The sequence below is a fragment of the Melospiza melodia genome, chromosome 3 (assembly GCF_035770615.1).
Source record: "Melospiza melodia melodia isolate bMelMel2 chromosome 3, bMelMel2.pri, whole genome shotgun sequence".
NCBI classification, from domain to species: domain Eukaryota; kingdom Metazoa; phylum Chordata; class Aves; order Passeriformes; family Passerellidae; genus Melospiza; species Melospiza melodia.
Window position 1 is genome coordinate 56,046,262 of NC_086196.1, and position 18,013 is coordinate 56,064,274.

Consider the following 18,013-nt stretch of genomic DNA (forward strand, 5'->3'; position numbering starts at 1 on the left):
GCTAATACTGCTTTGTTAGCTGGGCTGTGTTGCTTCTTTCCTCTTACTTAGTACGTTTCCTTCCCATTTAGTAGTCTTTTTATTTATTTAATCACAGATAACAGAGTTTATTATTTTCACTGAGTTAACAAATAACTTTGAGGACAATGTATTTATCTTGATTTGATTAGGTTCAAGCCAAGTGTTACCAGCTTCTGCTTTCTGTGTTCCAACACACCAATCGTGCCCTGTCCACTCCATATATTCATTCCCTGGCCCCTATCATGGTTGAGAAGTTGAAGGCTGTGGAAAGGAGCCGCCCGAACAACAATCTGGAGCTTTTAGCAGTCCAGGAAGGAATTAAAGTCCTTGAAACATTGGTTGCCCTTGGTGAGGAGCAGAATAGTAAGTATTTAGGTTTTCTAGAGAAATGAGTAATGCTAAAATAGAATATTGAACATTAGAAATGTCGCAGTTAGGAACTCAATGGCATAATCACAAATGGACTGTGTGTGCAACATGCTTTTGTAATTCCAGTGATAGAACTTTTGTATACATGAACTTGCATAGCATGTACAGCATGATATGCTGTGCCCTGTGCATTTCTGGTGATTGCAGGAAAAAAATTTAAATATGAACTACAGTAATAAGTGATATTTTATTCTGTTTTGAAATTTGTATTTCATGCTTTTTCAATTTACTTTTACTTTTTACTTTACTTTACTTTCTGTTTACTTTCTGAAGACTTGCTGTCTTTGACATTTGACTTCAAATGCTGAAAAAGTTCCTCCTAAGAATACTACTATTGGTTTTGTGTAGGGTTTTTTGGATGGTTTTTGTTTGGTTGGTTTTTGTGGGTTTTTTCAATGGTCTCCTTGTTGGAGTTTCTCTTTTTTGATAGAATATAAAATTTCTTGAGCCTCATTCTGCTTCAGGAACAGTTGTTTGAAACACAGGTGAAATGAAAATGAGAGAGTAACTGAAACAAATGAGGAAACAGATCATCTGATTTGCTGGCTGGAGACATTTCACCCCATGAGTATGATTAGTCAGAATCTATAAGGAAGAATAATTAATACTCTGGTAATCTAAAACAATTTTGATAAATAAGTTGACATTAATTTTTAAGTTCTTTGAGCTTAAAATGTACAATCACCAGGTTACACATTTCAAAGTTGTACTTGAATTCTTTCTAGGTACAAAAATTTGCCTTGTTGCTTAAGTTTAGCTGCCTTTTTTGTTCTCAAGGTCAACCCTCTTGATCCCTTTGCCATTTTGCCCTGCTAGTTTTTGAATTAGGATCTCCCAGACCAACACAACATAAATAACAGCAGATAATTGTCCCTGACTTTTTGTGAACACTTGCTTTCTGGTATCAGTTCACTTATGTTTGCTGGGGAGGTGGATACTCAAATTCAATTGAGTAACATTTCTGTCTGCCTGAAAAGTGTTTTGAAATCCTTTAATATGATAGGCACTCTACATCTTAAAATCTTTCATCAATGATCTGCAATTGGATGGTGCAAAAGCATCTCAAAATAAGCATCAGGATCAACATAACTGTAATGAACAATAATAGAAATCTTAAATCCAGTCCTGGTAAGACAGATTGGACTGATCAAAACACAGGAAGCCGTCTACATTTCAGTTGTTTTAATTTGATAATTTTTTTATTACAGTTTCTACTGTGAGTTCTGAAAACAATATTACCCTTCCTTACCTGTGTAGTAGCTGATAATTTTTTTTGGTTTCATTCTCTGATATGGTAATTCCACTTTTTTTTTCTTTCATTTTAGGAGTACAGTTGCTTGCCCTTCTCGTTCCCACTCTGATCTCCTATTTACTGAATGAAAATGCCTTTGCTTCTGCATCTACAGCATCCAAGGGTCTTCATGAGTTTGCACTTCAGAACCTAATGCACATTGGTCCACTTTACCCACATGCTTTCAAGACAGTCATGGGAGCTGCTCCTGAATTGAAAACACGTCTAGAAACTGCAGTCCGAGCAAGTCAGGCCAGCAAAGCAAAAGCAGCTGCTAGGCAACCACCACCCACAGTACATTCCACCCCGACAATTAAACTGAAAACTAGCTTTTTTTGAATTACTTTTATTATTTTTGGACCATTAAGTAGTCAGAAGCGTTACATTATCCCTGCATACATGTCTAATTTCGTGTAATTTGTGTGTGAAAGGCTGTCTAATGGAGCTTTGTGTAATTACTTGAAATCCATGCATTACAAGGGAAGTGGTGTTACTTGTATTTGTATAGATTTTTAGGAAATTGTGATCATATTTATGAATTTCTGTTATAAATTATCCACCAAAATTATTCTGTATCTAAATAGTTTTATTTATTTTAAAAAGCTATCTTAAACCCTCCAGGGGTTTTTGAAATCTGGTGATTGTTATCCCACCATTGTGCCAACACACCAACACAGTGGGGATGGAGAGAAGAGGAAAAACTGTTATGAAGTCCTTACCCTGTACCATGGGGAATTTCTAGTGTAGAAGTATGAAATTTTTCCTTTTATTAAAAAAAAAATAGGGAAATGGACTTCGTAGATTGTTTCAGCTTGCATGAAAAAAACCCCAAAACCCCAAAACAAAATAATTGAAAATTTTCAGCCTTTCTTAAGGTGAATGATCAAGCATGCTGTCTTAATGAGTTGTCCTTATTTATGTGGTGTATATCTCTTTCAAATCCGTTTCCATGCTTGAAAATGAATAAAGAATGCAAAGAATCTAATCCCCTATCTCTTTGAATATAAATTTTAAAGAATGCACTGGAAACTGAGTTTTTAAAGAGAACTGCCTTCTATCTGCATTTTTGTAGGTGTAGATCTTGGCCCTTGTAAGGTGTTTTGTGTTTGCAGTCTTCCTGTTCTGCCAGCAACTGGTTGAATATGTGATGAGCCAGTGCTGTGCCCTTTGTCCAGACTCATGGGTATTTAACCTTCCTGCTAGATTTTATTTTCTGGATACATCATACCTGTAGTCCTTGATCAAGTTTGCAAGCAGAGGTACTGGAGCACTTTGCACTGTACTGACTCAGGGGGCAGAACACAGGTGGGAGCCAGGCTCCTCCAGTTTTTCCTTCTCCTTCCAGGCTTTTTTCCAAAGCACGTGGCTTCCCTCCCATCTGAGTGAGTCTGATGTGCAGATTTTGGGGCTTTTAGCTCATGTGCTGTGCTAACCTTGCATGCACAGCCAGGGACTCCCAGTGTCTGCCTGCTGCCAGGCCTCACCCTTCCTCTTGGCAGAAGTGTGGAACCATGTATTTTCTTGTGTATATAAGACTGACTTACATGACTTTTTTGACACAGCTGTTGAATTTATGGGCTTTTATAGAGATCTTTCTATAGATTTTGCTTTATAGAGAAAAGTAACATAACCAGAGGTCTCTACTAGGCCTGCTGAATTTCATCTCTGATGTTTCTCTGTATACTCTGTAAAAACTGCATATTTCAGATGCTTCAACTTCAAATATAACAAAGGGATAGTAAATATAATTGAATATGACTAATATCTGCTTAAAATATTTGTAGATCACTATTTTTGCATAGATACTTCCCTCTAGGCTTTCTATTTTCCTCTAAGACCTTATCTAATATCCCTTTGAGTACCTATGCAAAATGGTCAAGATAATGCTCTTTCGCCCTATGGTAAGTTGGCTGTGTGCAAAATATTTAACAGAAAATCAGAAATGCTTTTATTTCACAGTGAATGTTGTAGTACTAAAGTGAGGACACAGCAAGTGGTGTGTACTCCAATCTCAATTTTTTTGGTAAAGATAGTAATCAAGTCTTGTTCCGTTGTTCTGCAGGACTAAAGATACATGCAGAAGTAAAAACAACGTGCTGTACATGACGAGGAAAGTAACTTCACTAATTTTTTCTTCTTATATAGGTAGTGGGAATTAAATTGATTTAAATACATCCCTTTCTAATAAGTCTGTTCAGCACTACAAATCTATTTTGCTTAGAGGTTCTGAACGAGTTTAACATTTGAAAGTATTAAGGACTCTTCCAGTTCAAAATTAACACAAACATTTTGCAAGTAAAAGAGAAAACAAGTTTATAACCTGTTTTAGATTCCTTCCCCTCCACCAGGTAGTCTAGGAATTAATGACTTCTTGGAAAGATTTTGTCTATAATCATGTTTTGTTTGCCTTAAGTTTTATCTCAGCACTTTTAAGTTTTGGTTAGACTCTAGTTGACAAAATGTCTGAAGATTCGGAAGGTGGGAGGGAAGTGTAGCAATCAAGCATAACTAAGAAGTCAGTAGAACAATAGAAAAAAGTTAGCAGAAGAGAAAATGGCACTAGATAGATGTAGAGGGATAGAGAAGGGAGAGGTTTTTCTTTGTATTTTGTGTGGCTGTCTGCAACATGCACAACTCTTGTTTGTATACATCCTTCCCCAGTTTAGTCCTCGTTCGCTTCTCTGCTTGCTCCTGATACTAAAGTTATTATCATGTGATTTTACACAATATTTTGGCATCAAATTCCATTTTATTAAAAAAACTGAAGTAACTTGAAACGGCCGTAGTGCTTATTGTTGTTTGTCACTGTCCTTTTCATCTTTTTCTTTGTCAATAGCCTTTTAAATGTGCTTTTTAATGAAACAGTTTGCTCCGCTTCCCCTTCACATCTTTCATCTCTCTCTCTCTCTCTGCTGTTTCCTTCCCTTCTGGGTGAGCCTTATTCTACACGGATTCCTTGCCGAGGTTCCCCAGATCACGCTCCCTGTCCCGTGCCGTCGCTCCCGTTCCCCGCTGCTCTCCGATGCTCTAAGTCAGCTTCCTTCGTGCTCTTTCCCAGAGAGATGGTCCGGCAGCCGCAGCTCCCGCTCCGCGGGCAGGGTTACGAGGCAGGCGGCTGCGGTTTCGGAGCAGCCACACCGCAGCAGGAACCGCGGCTGGAGAGGGCAGCGGGGCCGCTCCCGGTGCGCCCGGGCCGCGGCGAGGAGCGCAAGCGCGGCCACCGGGGCCATCGCCCTCGGGAGCTCCGTGGCACCGCCGTGGTGGCACACAGCATCTTGTACACGGTGCTGGCCCTCGGCACAGCCCGACGGAGCGGCGCCTGGCCTGCCCTCAGCAGGGCTCTGCTGCTGGCGCGCACACGGCGCGGGAAGGGAGCCCCGCTTCGGCCCCTGGTGCCGTGGGGAGGGCAGTGCTGCCGATATCTTCCGCCCCCAATCCCACAGGCTCCTGTTTTCCCTATCCTCGCGGAGCAGCCAGCGTGGCAATTCCTGAAAAATGTAGTGTCGCTCTCCTTCCCAGCCTTGCAAAGGATGTTCAAGAAACCCCCGTAGCCTTGGGCAGGGTTTCCAGCCTTTGGCAGTGAGGCCGAGCGCTGCTCAGAACAAGGAGGAAGGAGGAAAGCCGGAGCTGCCAGGGCAGGGCCCGATGGGAGCACGTGGGACTGATGCGGGACCCCTGCCCTTGCCGGGTTCCTGGGGTGGGCTGCGGGAGAGCCCAAGCCGTGTCAATCCCGCTCGCAGCTGGAGGTGACCATTCACCTGTGCTCCCGCTGCAGGGACTGTCCCTGGCTGGCCCCTCCCGCCGGCGCCCCCGCCCAGCCGACCGGACCACACGTCCCAGAGGTGAGGCCTAGCCGCCCGAACGCCACCCCTGAGATTACGGACGACGCGGGAAGAGGGCGGCCATCGAAGAAGCCTCCCCGCCATCCAGCGGAACTACAATTCCCAGGATGCCGCGCGGGGCGGCGGGGCGAATCGCTCCCCGGCGCTGTCCCCGCCAGGCCACCGTAGCGGCGGGCGGGGGCGGCTGTCAGGCGGTGACGGCGGGCGGGACGCGCCCAGGTTGTTGCTGCTGCTGCTGCTGCCGGGACGCGGCGGGAGCGGCGGCGGCGAGCCAGGCGGACCCGGCCCGGCCATGGACGAGCAAGCGGGGCCCGGCGTCTTCTTCAGCAACAATAACAATAACAACGCCCTCCTGCTGCCGCCGCCGGCGGGCGGGCCGGGGCTGGAGCCGGGCGAGGCGGCGGCAGCGGCGGCCGCGGCGGCGGCAGCAGGAGGCGGCGGAGGAGGGGGAGTCTCAGCCTCCGGAGCCGCCGCGCCGCTCTCGGCGTCCCGGGCGCAATACAGCGTGCCGGGCATCCTGCATTTCCTGCAGCACGAGTGGGGCCGCTTCGAGGCGGAGCGCGCCGAGTGGGAGGCGGAGCGGGCGGAGCTGCAGGTAACACCCGCGACCTTCTGCCCCCCCCACAGCCCCGGCTCCGGCGGCCGCTCCCCCTCCGTGTCCCCCGGCTCCGCGCAGCTGGAGAGGAGCGGCCGCCCTGGGCGCTGTCACGGCTTGTCCTCTTTCCCGGGAGGGAGCGGCCGGCCGGGCTATTCCGCTGCCCCCTGGGCGGCCGCCCCCCGCCGCGGCCGGGCCGGGGGTGGGACGTGGCGGCGGGCTCGGCGGGGAGCGGGCCCTGCCCGGGGGGAGCGCCCCTGCGCCCGGTGCCGCTCTCCGGGGATCTTCCGGATGCCCCTCGGTGTCGGCCGCCCCGACTTGTCCCCAGTTTCATAACCCCTGTCACAGTCTGCCCCCCGCGAGCCGCGCGCCCCCCTTGTGCCGCGGCTGCCCCCGGTGCCGCCCGCCCGCACAGGGCCAGGCCCGCGGGACCGGCTGGGTCCCGTCGGTGCTACGGGCACGTTATGTTGTGTTTTCGTTTGAAAAGCAGTGGGGCTGATACGCTCATTAATGCATGAAAGGACCGATAGTGATCTTGTGGTTAAAAGAACTTGTGAGCTCCTGGCCTAGAGCCATTGCTGTCAGATACTTCAGTGATGGGCGCGTTGCGTTAACTCCAATAACAGTCGATAATGCAACCTTCGTTCCTCTTTGGTGTTGTTTACAAGAAAATTCCTGTGTTAAACCTTAACGCTGGCCATGTTGCTAGCAGCCCGCTATTTGGTTTTCATTTGGCCATGTTTGAGACTGAAAAGTGTCTATGGGTTTCTTTTTTAAGTCTCCTTTCTTTGTCTCTTTCTTCCTGTCCATCTCTTCTATGGCTTTCCTTGAAAGTCGTTGTCAAGAGAGTCTCGAGTCTGTGTAGTAATGCAAACCACTTCTCTGTTTTTTTGGTTATTGGGTTGGTTTTTTCATCTTTTGAATTTTACTTTCTACATACATCAAACAACCATTCTGAGAAGAGTGGTAGGTGTGACATTCTTTAATGAGAGTTCCCTTGTAGGAATTTAAAGGAAGTGGTCATGAGAACAAGAGAGTAATTTTTATTTTAACTTCCCTGATTCAGTGAGAAATTGGTTAGTAACTGAATGATATTTCTATTCACTACATCTAGTAAATACTGTGTAGAAAGTTACTAGCTAGCTATGTACAGGAATAACCTCATGTGTCATATATCCAGTGGAGGCCCATAAATATCTTGACATATATTCATAGCTGATTCAGATATCAAATATTGCTTTGGAGAAAAAAAAATCTGTTTTACAGGACCTAGGAAATTTTGCCAGTGTATTAAAAGTAATAACACTTTGCATATTTATCACATCCTTCAGCAGCATGACTTCCCTCCTCCTCCTCCCCCAGGTATCCCTCAAAAGCTTGGTGTTACGGATGAGAGAGGAGGAAAGAAATTGAGCATTTAGACTATTTGCAGAAGTCATGTATTATCAGTGGCAGATAACCCCATCACAAGTTGTTTGCTTGAATGCCTTTGACTCTTGCCAAAACATCTCAATAAAGTTATAATTAGCTGTGGCTGGCATTGCCATGAGCTGTAACAGCATTTATCTGCTGCAGAGTCATGTTCAGGAAGGTGCAAAATTCTTGGCTATCTCTGCAGACATCAGGCGTTAACGTCTGCTGTGACCATTTGCAGATGAATGTTCTTGGATCCCTCTGAGAGGTTTGTGGTGGGGGTTCAGCAGCTACAAGGTGGCTTTTAGAAACTGTGCACCTGAAGCATGAGCAGTGTTAATTAAAGGCCTGGTCTGTGCTCCTTCTGAAGCCTTTTGTTGGCCTGTATATTTGGAAATGTTTAACAGAAAAATGGAAATGTGAGGTCGGACGGTTTCTCTCCCGAGATAAAGATGCAGTGCTCCTCATTGTACTTTTATCCAATGCAAATTCCAGTGCTAGATTATCCATCCACTCTTGGGAGGCTGTGGGGCAAAGGACCTATTTAGTGTGGTGATCTTAGTATGCCATGTTTTTTTCCTGCATTCATCCAGTAGACTTATCTCTGTTTCCTTACCTACCACAGTACTGAAATACTTGGGATACCTTACGCCACAGTATTACTGTGCTTGGCTTCTGCTCTGTAGTTGTTGGTTAGTTCCACTCTACCGTCTCTCCAAAAAACACCTTGTAAGTCAGTTCCATTGTGATTTCCTGACTTCCTTTTCTTCCTCGCTGGGCTTCTTTTTATTTTCTCTTTTTCTTACCCTTCCAATTAACTGTGTGGAACTAAGTGTGATGGACAGGTGGAGTACCTTCCTGTTGTGTTCTGTGGTGCTTGTTCAAGGGACACACACCCAAGCTCGTAACATATGTGAGTTAGCAAGCTGGGCAGTTTAATCTCTTCCTAGTTACTGGTATAGTGCTGCCTTTCCAAGGTTTTTCTCCCTATCAGTGCCTGTATTTTGCTTTCCCTGGCAAATACTCTTGTTTATTCTGATTTTCTAATTATTTTTCTTGAACCTTTTGAAATTATTGTTTCCTCTATTATATAATCTTCCTCATTCAAGGCAAAAGAGGACTTCGGTATTTATGTCTATGTAAGCATCATTAGTAAGCTGTGTATATCAAATAAGAATGAAAACAGATTAATATGGGGTTCCCCTAGATGCTTATCTGCTGATTACATATTTAACTTTTAATGCTTGCTTTCTGTTTACACTACTTTGACATCTGCAGATTGGAAAATTATCCTAAGAATAGACTTTCATGATGCCCTGTGAAGTAATTAACTAAGATGAATACTAACATTATTAATCCTCATTTAAGTATTCACAAACAGTGCTTTATGGCATTATAATCTATTTTCATATCTTTTCAGAAATTAGTGATTTTCCTTTTCTTAGGTTCTTCTAGCAGCTGCTTGGGAGAGTTGACAAGACAGGATTTCCTGTTCTACAAGTTTTAAACTTCAGTTTTTTTTCGTTCTGCATTTTTCTGGACTGACACAGAGACATTTCAGAGTTGTCATTGTGTGTTGGACAAGCCCATCTGAAAATAGCAAAGGGTTTGATCAGATGCATGTGCGGGGCACTGAAATCCATATCTTTGCTTGAGGCAAGCAGTGGTTGAACTGCCTCCCATACTAGTGTCTTGCCCTAACCATGGGTCTTCTGACTGCTTGGGAGTGACTGTCTCTTTTGGATGTTATTCCCTTTTAATTAGCAATCTGTCACCCCTGGGGGAGCAGAGGGGGCTCTGCCCCGGGGACTGGGACCCTGCAGAGCTGAGAGCTGCCGATGAACATCCTTGTCCCAGCAAGCAACAAGGCTGGATGAGCTTGGAAGGTGTGTGTGTGTGGCTTTTGTTTTGGCTACAAATGTTGTCTTTGCAAGCAATGCATATGTTGCTGTGGAAAGTTTTACTTGTGACAAACATTTTTCTGGCAAAAGTGCAGATTTGCAGATATTGGCATTTCTCCGCATTTCACAAATGGTCTGAATTGCAACAAACTGCTGTGCTGTAACTGTGTTTATGGACAACCCTCCTCCTGCTGATGAGTTTTCTAACTTTTGTCCTCATCACTGCTGAAGTTTTCATTTCCTCTAACTAGCAACTTGTTTCTTTGGAGTAGTAGACTCCATGCGAGTGGTGGGACCTGATAGCATTACATGAAAATTGTTTTTCCTGGGTAAACTTTCCTTTGAAAAGGTTTGCAAGGAAATAAAGGAGAATGGGTGGATACAATGTGCTTGTGTTTCTACAGCTTTGTTAAAAATAGTCCTTGTAAGACAGAGCCAAAAGAACAAGAAAACACCACCCAAATGATAGGGAGAGATAATGAAATGAGATAAAATGTGGTTAAATGATAGCAAACAGCTGTAATAGAAGGAATGTGATGGAAGTAATAGATAAGCGCTTGAGATCGGTATGGGAGTCAGATTTAGTAATGTTAGCTCTCTGGGGGGGATCATGGATGGGATCTTGCCCCTTGCTGCTGCTTTTCTCCTGCACGAGGCAGGCGATGAAACCAGGCCTGCTACGTGGTGAGATTGTGTCCTTGGAGATAGACAAGTTAAAGTAATGAGGAGAAGGGGCAAATCAGACAGATGGCTGTGACTATTTATAGTGTGGTTTAGGACATTTGTTACTTGATTCAGAAATTGTTGATATTTACAGTTTGTTGGCTTTTAGATAACGGTCCTCTTGTTGGATTAAATTTCTAGTTAGAAGTTGTTCTGATAGCTGGATAATCTGAAAACGTTCAGAGAAAAAGTAATGAGCAGTGAGTTGGTGAAATCAATTATTAAGTTAATAGAAAAGTCCTAAAGATACAGTTTGACCAATAAAATGGAAAATAAATAATATTTGTAGAAGTTTTGTGTAAGATTTTCAAGAATGATGGTTTAAGTCAAATTTCTGAGATTCTTAGTGAAAGATGAATTGGCCGAAGTGCTGTAAAAGTCTTCTATGAAATATATTTTCTCATAAGGCAGATAGTACAAAAGAACCACCAGTTATTAATGTTACGTACATCTCCACTGCAGAAAAGCATTAATTTCAACTTTATTGTTTTATATATATCAGATAAATCAAAAGAAAGGCAGAAGAAAACAAGCTGTGGTCACAATCGTGAGTTGTGTTTATATTTGGGAAAAATGATGCTAAATGGGCCTTGGTGACACCAGATAGCCTCTCTTTCACAAGGTTTTTTTGCAAACTTTATATTTGGCAGATTCATGTGAAGCAAACTGTATTCTCCTCTACTTATATGCATGGTTGCCAGCTAATTCCACTATAATCATTGATATGCTGTCATGGCTTCTTTTACTTAAGTGAGGAGGACCAGTGGGAGTAAATGTTCAGTGATTTTCAGAAATTCAGAAGTTTGTAGATGTAGAATGTAAGTACAAACTGATGAGACAATGTTTTTGCAGGCGTGCATCTGGTTTTTATAGTTGGTTTTTTTTTTTTTTGCGTAATTGAACTGATAATTTCCTAGCATCAGATATTTCAGTTCTTCTCATATCTGTCAGACCTGTAATTTAGTTTAAGTGTAATGAAAATATGTATCTTAAATAGCCTAAATCCTTTAGAAAAATGATGCTGTAAATATTGATGTAGTATGAACTGAGAGAGTTTTATAATGTTACATTGTCTCCAAGTGGTCTTTAAACCTTTCAAACTCATTTCATGGAAAGTTATACTTGCAAAAAGAAAAAGAAATTTTTCTGTTTTTCTTGGTTGAGCAAAAATTGAATAGATTACTGTGTTCTAGGTGGAAAACTTTGGTTTTCAGGGTCAGGTTAGCGTATGGTGAAATATCCTAAGTGTCTTTATTGGTGAACACTTGTTAATTACATTTGTATCTCTGTCCTACTCAAAATGTAGCCCTTCTTTTTATTTTGAGGGTCTTGGCTTATGGCAATTTTATTGCATCAGAGATGAGTAACTTGGCACTGTTTGAACAGCAAGTTGCAAATATAACTTAGCCTTTATTGACGTTTCAGTAGACACTGAAACTTTATTTGCTAATTTTAGAATGGTCAGTGTAAAATTCCCCAAGGAAGACCATGTGAATTGCCTGAGACTTTTGGTTCATCTTAATTTAATGCTAAAAGAAGTAAGGCTGTACAAATACCAAGCTGTAGCTAAAACTTTTATCAGTAAATAGTTTTCTGAGAAAGTAAGGATTGATCAGTAACCTGCTCATGTATTTGGCTTAACAAGGCTGGTGAGTCTTGTCAAGTCCTCATTTCTACATTTCTTAGTTTAAAAGTGGCAAAAACTGAAGTAGATGAGGGATCCTTATGTTTTATTTTTAAATGTTGAGAAATGCTTGGATACCTGAAAGAGTTCTTTGGAATAATTTCAGAGTGCTCAGAATCCAAGCTTTGCAGACAATAAACTAGAAATAAAAATACTCTGAAATGTGAAAACAAAAGTTCATATTATCTGAGTGACCTGTTCTGTGTGGGACTGTAGATGAAATCATCCAGATGTTCTTTTCCTATTTGAAAAAAGTTTGCTATATGCTCACTACTATTGAGTGTTTTTGAAAATAACCCAGTGATAAAGAAGTTAAATTAAGGATTGCAGTGAGGAAAGACTGCATTTTTTCTGGTCTTAGCCAGGAATATGTTTCCCTTTAGTGCAGTCACATAGGGCAGGATTGCAAAAGCATTGGAGCAAAAATGGCATGCATGATATTCGTATCCTAGCTTGTAAACAGGAGGTAAGAACAAAATCACTTATCTTTTATTTGTTTCACTTGATGCCCAAGTCAGTTCAGAGTGGTCATGCATGCCTGAATACAAGGAGTAGCTGATCCTGGATGTAGGAGTGAGGAACTGGAGTGTGCCAATTGCCTCTGCAAATGCTTGTGTGGTCAAGTCTGGTTCACTTCTCTTTCTGTTACTGAAGCCAAATCTAAAAATCTCCTCCAGATTTTTTCTCCCTTGTCTTGCCATAGCCCAAGTGATTCATTGGGCCTGTGAACTCCCATTGTCTGTTCAAATGTGGGCCATGGGTCTGTTTATCAGTCCTGCTGCTGACTGCTGTCGCTGCATTTCTGCCCTTCTTGTACAGCAAGTGGAAAGGAATTTGAGCATTTGCAATTTAGAGTCCAGCTCATAATATGTGATTATTTTGTGACATGCCATTGCAGTGTTGCTTATAGAATTACATAATAGAATTAAAAGCTACACTCTCTTTGTGCTTGTGTTGGTGTATGTGGCACGTTGGGCTGAAAAAAGTTAATGTTCACCACTTAAGTACGTGTACCACAGAAATGACTGGTGAGAAAATTTTTGCTTCTGAAGAATGATTAAATAAGCTGACTATACATTGCTTGGCAACTGTTTTGATGCTTAAAATTGCTAGAACACTGGAAGGCAGCATTGAAGAGAGGATAAAAGAAAGACTGCCTATCTGAACAGAGATCTATGTAGTAAAACACTTCAAACTGCAGAAAAACAAGTCTTCCTGTTTTTGAGTTGCCTACATTAGAGTAATCAAGGTATTGCCAGGTATAAATTGTGAATAAATTCTGGATCATTTATTAGGAGCTTTTCAGTCTTACTGAATTTGTTCTTCAAACAGTGTTTTCTCTTTGAAAACATTGTTTGAAAAAGACAAAGAACGTAAGAAAATGGTGTTTTCATCCGTGGTTTTTTTACTGTAAACTAAATCTTTGATTTATTTTGGATGGTTTTTCTGGGTTTATATCTGATGCTAGTTTTAGGACATCTCTGAGAAGTCCAACAAAAATAAGGTGCCAGTAGCAGATCGTGCTCTGCATTGGTCTCATCATCCAGTGAGGGCATGTGAGGGATAAATGGGATGAATTACCTTCTGTGTGGGGTGAAGTTAAATATGCCTTGGTGCCTGCCAGTCGTTTCAGCCTGTGGCCCCACTTGAGTTTTGTTATCTGAAGTGGCTGCAGGAATTGCAAAAGCTTCCCAGCCTCTCTTGGCACCGAGTGCGAGTAGGTGTGCGTAGTGATGTGAAGTATGGTGCCTCTTAAAACTGTTCCCTAGTTGTACTAGACCATTGATATTTCCCTTCCCCCTTCTCTTTTCTTCTCACCCCTGGGGCATGCCTACACTTATTTACAAATATACTTAAATATGTAGTGCTTCAGTGAGCCAGCTATAATCTAAAATACTGAGTACCCTGGCAGCCTGCAGAATCCTTCTGGCAGATCTTGGTAGACCGGTTAGCACAATTGTTCCAGATTGGTTCATCTCTATAATGTATTTAGTTCTTTTAGCTGTCTGCATATTTTTTGCAATACTTTCCCTGCAGTTTCCCCCCCACCCTTTTGTCCTCGTTCTCTCAACCTCTGAAGACCTGGTTGTTGAATTATGGAAGCATTATGTAGAGAATTGTGTGTCTTAGTAGCTCTTTGTCAAATGATGTCTGTTGACCTTTGAATGCCCATAAATTTGAAGTGAGGTTTACTTTAAAATATTATGATAGATATTTTAGAGAAAAATAGAAAGGTTTTTTTATAATTTTTGAGTCTTATGAATTAAAAAAAAATAAATTGCCTTTTAACTTGAAATAGCTGTAAAAAAGAAATTGATAGAAGTTGATACTAAATGTGCACCACTTGTTTAGCAGTCACAGTATGTTTATTTTTTAAAATTTCCTGTTAAAGAGGAGGATTTTTTATCTCCTGCTCTTAGGTAGTGTCAAGGTATAAGCCTAAAAAGATGTCTAAATATAATATATTTTAAACATGCTTGTTAGCGATTCAAAGAATTATAAATTTCAGTGTACATTTTAAACATTGGTTAAATCTGGATTTACTAAGATGTGATTTCATGATTTAATTATGTTGTTATGGCTGCTAAGCCAGTATTGGGAAGTCAATAACATTTATAGACAGAGTTGTTTCTAGCCCAGTGCTACCTAAAACATTGTATCACCTTTTTGTCTGCTTCAAAGTAATGTGACATTCGAGTCCTTTGGGGAATTTTGTACAACAGTAGTGTTGTTGTCTTTGAAAATTTTTTTAATATAAGAATGAATGTTATTTTAAAAACCTCTCAATAAAGAAGTGGACTAGTTAAGGTAGCTACAGTGCTGTAACGTAGACTGGATGTGTATGACACTTCTAGGTTATGTTGCAGTTGGTCATACAAAAAAATTCTGTGAGATGAAGTGGAAAAAAAAAAAAGCCCGGACTCAACAATTGCAGCTGAAATAGACGGTTCCAGGCATGTCTTTTCCCAGTGTTTTCTGGTTTTGTGGCGGCTATTTTTGTTAGGTTTGATTTTGGCTTTTTTGTTGGTTTTGTTTTCTCCTCCTCTCTTGCTGTTAATGTCCCAGTTGAGTTGGAATACAGTAACTTGCAGCATTAGCCTGGAATAAACCCGAGGCGGGTCCTGCCTTGGTTCTTGCCGCGGAGCCAGCGGGGCCGGGCGCTTTATGCAGGCGATGCGCCCCACCCATAGGGCAAGGAACAATGCGAGGCTTTGCGGGATCCCCATAGGCAATTTTGGGGTTTGCAAAGACTGGCTTACAACGTGATGCATTTTAACCTTATTACCTAGAAGGTCAGTTGTCACAGAACCTGTTTGTTGGGAATATTTGCGAATTCTTGACATTTTTGGCAAACTCTCCCAGGAGTGGCCAAAACACAAGTGTAGAACAGTGTTACAGATTGCTCTAAGCAGAAGGGAATTTCCTTTGCTCCTCTTCTTCCTCAGGTGTAGCTCAGGCTCCAGATGTGACTTGGGTTAAAGCTGTAGCCACGGGAAGTCACCTGTGGTGTCTCAGTCTATTGGTAAAATTCTGTCATTTATGCCTGAAACATGAGAAAACTGTAGTTGTGCAGTTCAGTTACAATTTTCATCGTGTTTCAACCCAGACCTCCTGCACATTAAATGTTTGCACAGACATTTAGACAGATGTTGTCTATGTATTTTAATTGGAAATAATGATCCTACATTGCCACTGTGTTGTTCTAGAGACTGCGAAAATACTGCTACATGTTATAATTTGCCATTTTAGATATTTCAACTCGTTGTACTTGTCTATTCAGTTTGCATTTATCTGCAAAGTGTTTATTTTATGGTATGAACATTTAGGTTCCTTTGCATATTTTTGGTGAATTGCCAAAAGAATGAAAATTTAAAGAATGAAATATGCTTAAGACATATGAACTGTTAGCACATTATTGTTAATATAAAATTTCAGTTATTATTTTAATACTGTCCTTCCATGCAATATAAGCAAATCTGAATATTGGCATTGAGAATTTCTCAAATAACATTTAAGCTTACATGATTTTTATTGTCCATTGAGGCTGATGTAATTGTAATTACTCAGTGCATGTACAAATGAGGGATAAGGGCTGCTAACATCTTGTGGAAAAGAAAGGCAATTTTTCTCCAAGTTATAAAAATGACCAAATGTAAGTATTCTCATTTCCAGAGCCAGAATTCTTCAAAAATAGTGAGTATTAGGCATAAGGATGCTACTCTGAAGAAAAGCATGAACAAACCATGCTAGAAACCATGCAGCCTCCAAGGAGAGAGCAAAATTATTCTCAGTTTCTGGAAGTACCAGTAAAACTTCCTATCTGTAAATTATATATTTATTAACCTTGAAGGATTCTAGCTATAAGCTTGTGTAGGGCTGGAGATTCGTCTGTTGTTGCTGTGTGCATTTGAAGTAAGAAACACAAGTACTTCTTGAAAATCCAGGAAAAAGAAAAGTTCTAAGACATCATTAAGAGTATGGAGATATTACTGACAACAAAAGATGTCCCCATGAAGGAGATGTGATATGATAATTCTCAATCATATCCATTTATGTCTCTCTGGCTTACAAAAGGAAGCTGTTAAAACTACCGAGAAGTTGCATTTTTTAATTTAGTTTAGGCTGCTACCAGTGGAAGATGACTTTAGCCTCAGCTGTTAGAACAGAAATGCTGCTTTGACCTTTGTAGTGTAGCAGTGTGTGAGCCGCGTTGTTTGCCAGCCTTCTGGGGAAAAATGCTTCATTCCAGCCTGTTCAGTCACTTCATTCTTGGCTAGAAATTGCTTGCAGACAGCAGGTCACATAATAGATCACTTCAGCTTGTGTCCTGATGGCATTGGATGATCTTCTTCATTCCAGCCAAATACGTATTTACACCATGATTTCTGTTTTTAAAAGTGCGTTTTGATGTTCTCTCCCTTTCGACAGGAAGAGCGTGTGTCAGTTCTGCTGGGCCTGTGTGGAAATAGGGAGGGAGGATCTGTGTGTCTGTACAGTTACTGCAAACTAAGTTATATGTGTCTGAGATGCTCCTCTTGGGAGGGACGCTGACCTTGTTGAGTTGGGATGCTTCTCGCTCAGTTACATTCCTCAGGGTAGCAAATGCTGACTGCAGCATCAGCATTTATTTCTCCTGTGCCTTTCTTTAAACCTGAGCATAAAATTGACATTAGAATGCAATTGTAGTTGATGCCAGAGTGAGAGGTTTTCTTTTGATTCAGCTGACTTTTTTTTTTTCTGGAATTCAAATGTATTTCCCCTGTTGAAGGAGAAGAGTGGCTTAGTTGGAGAGCAGCCAGTGTTTTTCTCTTGACGTAAACTGGCTGATCTAGTTGGTGACTGGCAGTTAAGGATCCTTCAGGTGTCTGTCAAGCTATTTACTGACTGTACTTGAGCAATAAAATTATGTCAGCTGGTGTGATGTTTTAGAGCAGCTGCTATTGCTGGCCACCAACAAATGGGCTTTTGGTGTAAGAATCATCTTTCCTGGTCACCAAAATTGAACTGAGTTAGTTGTGTGCCTTCCCTTTATAGTTGTTGAAGAGAAAATTACATTTAGTGACTGTTTTTTCTCGCCTTGGCGTAAAAATCTGCAGTCAGATTATTTGGAAGCAGCTGTCTCCATTAACTAAAATATCTGGGGGCTGCTTGCAAGGTTGTAACAGGTGAGGATAGGATATTCCTGCTCATTTTTCAATCCCACTTTGCTGAGCATTTATTTAAATGAAAGGGTTATAGGTTGTCATGCTCAACAGCTGATGGTTGCCAGTTGCCATTTATCCTGTCTGTGCTTCTCAAGACACAGATGAGATGCCTGGTGACTTGGCTGTAGAGGTGCAGAAAGCTTCTGATCCTGGAAATGGCATGTGAGGCTGAGGCATGAAGTGGTGACTGCCTGCAGGTATTTTTGCCTAAAACATTTGTGTATTTGTGAGTTGAGCAAGCATAAGAAGTTGCCTCTTGATTTGAGCATTAGGTAGAAAAACAAGGAGTTCTTCCTTTGTGAAGAACTAAGAATTAAGAAGAATTAATATCTTGTGTTTGTCATAATTATCTATTTAGAGGAGATTTTTCACAGGCAACTTGTGCTGGAAGTTGATAGAGGTTAGCTGT

General features: G+C 41.6%; 2 protein-coding genes across 6 annotated transcripts in view; both read left to right on the plus strand.

Moving 5' to 3' along the window:
• The window catches only part of HEATR5B (HEAT repeat containing 5B), a 56,658-nt gene extending 52,140 nt beyond the window's left edge, over positions 1-4,518 (plus strand). Inside the window, exons 35-36 of the mRNA XM_063151859.1 lie at positions 171-384; positions 1,776-4,518. Of these exons, the coding sequence (XP_063007929.1) occupies positions 171-384; positions 1,776-2,080 (519 nt within the window). The 3' untranslated portion in view covers positions 2,081-4,518. The remainder of the gene's footprint in view (positions 1-170; positions 385-1,775) is intronic.
• A 1,320-nt stretch (positions 4,519-5,838) lies between these two features.
• STRN (striatin) overlaps positions 5,839-18,013 on the plus strand; it is a 70,141-nt gene continuing 57,966 nt past the window's right edge. For 2 of the 5 annotated variants that reach the window (XM_063151860.1, XM_063151861.1), the window contains exon 1: positions 5,839-6,178. In XM_063151860.1, the coding sequence (XP_063007930.1) occupies positions 5,876-6,178 (303 nt within the window). In that variant the 5' untranslated portion in view covers positions 5,839-5,875. The remainder of the gene's footprint in view (positions 6,179-18,013) is intronic. The other 3 variants (XM_063151862.1, XM_063151863.1, XM_063151865.1) reach the window with 2 other exon arrangements.